Source organism: Oncorhynchus gorbuscha, linkage group LG11, assembly GCF_021184085.1.
Source record: "Oncorhynchus gorbuscha isolate QuinsamMale2020 ecotype Even-year linkage group LG11, OgorEven_v1.0, whole genome shotgun sequence".
NCBI classification, from domain to species: domain Eukaryota; kingdom Metazoa; phylum Chordata; class Actinopteri; order Salmoniformes; family Salmonidae; genus Oncorhynchus; species Oncorhynchus gorbuscha.
The window spans coordinates 11,780,413-11,782,940 of record NC_060183.1 but is presented as its reverse complement, the minus strand read 5'-3'; the positions used below and the strand labels follow the sequence as shown (position 1 = coordinate 11,782,940).

Genomic DNA, 2,528 nt, shown 5'->3' with positions numbered 1-2,528 from the left:
AATTCCAACAGCTGTATATGATTCAAACAGCTGTATATGATTCAAACAGCTGTATACGATTCAACCAGCTGTATATGATACAGCCACCTGTATATGATTCAAAGAGCTGTATATCATTCAACCAGCTGTATACGATTCAACCAGCTGTATACAACCAGCTGTATACGATTCAGAAAGCTGTATACGATACAACTAGCTGTATATGATTCAAACAGCTGTATACGATTCAAACAGCTGTATATGATTCAACTAGCTGTGTATGATTCAAAAAGCTGTATATGATTCAACTAGCTGTGTATGATTCAAACAGCTGTATACGATTCAAACAGCTTTATATGTTTCAACCAGCTGTATATGATTCAAGAAACTGTATATTATTCAAACAGCTGTATACGATTCAAACAGCTTTATATGATTCAAGAAGCTGTATATGATTCAAACAGCTGTATACGATTCAAACAGCTGTATACGATTCAAGCAGCTCTCCAATGTGTTCCTTAACTCCTGTGTCTCTACGTGGTTTGAGCGAGCCTCCATGCTGGTGATCCTGCTGAACTGTGTCACCCTGGGGATGTTCCAACCCTGTGAGGACCACACCTGTGAGTCAGAACGATGCAAGATTCTGGAGGTACGTTCTTCATTTCTCCTTTTATCCCTCCCTCCATCTCTCTCTTTCTCTCTCTCTCCCCCGTCCTCATATCCCCCCCCCCCTCTCTCTCTCTCTCTCTTGCTCTCTCTCCCTCTGTCTCTCTCTCTATCTCTCGCTCTCTACATTTCCAAATGCTTTCCCCTTGATAACATTTTGCCCAAAAGCTCAACATGTTTTTAGTTTGTTTTAACTGGTCTGTCTGGAAACAGACAAAAGTCAATATATTTTGTTCACTGGTTCTGCATGGATCAGAAAATAGCTCTATTTCTGAGTATTGCTGTCTCTGGTGTAGGAGTGGGAGAAAGGTGGGCTCACTCAAGGATAACAGATCTGATTTAATTCACTGATATTCTCTTAGCTCTACTACAGATGAATGTAGAGCCTAGAGGTTAAACACCTGTTACACTCTCATTCCTTCTCCCTCACTCTCTTTATCCATCTCTATTTCATCCTCCCTGATCCTTCCCTCTCTCTCCTTCTCCCTCGCTCTCCTTCTCCATCTCTATTTCATCCTCCCCCGATCCTTCCCTCGCTCTCCTTCTCCATCTCTATTTCATCCTCCCCCGATCCTTCCCTCGCTCTCCTTCTCCATCTCTATTTCATCCTCCCCCGATCCTTCCCTCGCTCTCCTTCTCCATCTCTATTTCATCCTCCCCCGATCCTTCCCTCGCTCTCCTTCTCCATCTCTATTTCATCCTCCCCCGATCCTTCCCTCTCTCTCCTTCTCCCTCGCTCTCTTTATTCATCTCTATTTCATCCTCCCCCGATCCTTCCCTCGCTCTCCTTCTCCATCTCTATTTCATCCTCCCCCGATCCTTCCCTCTCTCTCCTTCTCCATCGCTCTCTTTATTCATCTCTATTTCATCCTCCCCCGATCCTTCCCTCTCTCTCCTTCTCCCTCGCTCTCCTTCTCCATCTCTATTTCATCCTCCCCCGATCCTTCCCTCGCTCTCCTTCTCCATCTCTATTTCATCCTCCCCCGATCCATTCCCTCTCTCTCCTTCTCCATCGCTCTCTTTATTCATCTCTATTTCATCCTCCCCTGATCCATTCCCTCTCTCTCCTTCTCCATCGCTCTCTTTATTCATCTCTATTTCATCCTCCCCCGATCCTTCCCTCTCTCTCCTTCTCCCTCGCTCTCCTTCTCCATCTCTATTTCATCCTCCCCCGATCCTTCCCTCGCTCTCCTTCTCCATCGCTCTCTTTATTCATCTCTATTTCATCCTCCCCTGATCCTTCCCTCTCTCTCCTTCTCCATCGCTCTCTTTATTCATCTCTATTTCATCCTCCCCCGATCCTTCCCTCTCTCTCCTTCTCCCTCGCTCTCCTTCTCCATCTCTATTTCATCCTCCCCCGATCCTTCCCTCGCTCTCCTTCTCCATCGCTCTCTTTATTCATCTCTATTTCATCCTCCCCCGATCCTTCCCTCGCTCTCCTTCTCCATCTCTATTTCATCCTCCCCCGATCCTTCCCTCTCTCTCCTTCTCCATCGTTCTCTTTATCCATCTCTATTTTATCCTTCCTCGATCCTTCCCTCTCTCTGCTTCTCCCTCGCTCTCCATCTCTATTTCATCCTCCCCCGATCCATTCCCTCTCTCTCCTTCTTCATCGCTCTCCTTATCCATCTCTATTTCATCCTCCCCTGATCCTTCCCTCTCTCTCCTTCTCCATCGTTCTCTTTATCCATCTCTATTTTATCCTTCCTCGATCCTTCCCTCTCTCTCCTTCTCCCTCGCTCTCCATCTCGATTTCATCCTCCCCCGATCCATTCCCTCTCTCTCCTTCTTCATCGCTCTCCTTATCCATCTCTATTTCATCCTCCCCCGATCCTTCCCTCTCTCTCCTTCTCCCTCGCTCTCTTTATCCATCTCTATTTCAT

General features: G+C 46.5%; 1 protein-coding gene across 1 annotated transcript in view; it reads left to right on the top strand.

Moving 5' to 3' along the window:
- The first annotated feature begins 520 nt into the window (after positions 1-520).
- The window catches only part of LOC123989605 (voltage-dependent T-type calcium channel subunit alpha-1G-like), a 267,332-nt gene continuing 265,324 nt past the window's right edge, over positions 521-2,528 (top strand). The window contains 1 exon segment of the mRNA XM_046290729.1: positions 521-628. Within this exon segment, the coding sequence (XP_046146685.1) occupies positions 536-628 (93 nt within the window). The 5' untranslated portion in view covers positions 521-535.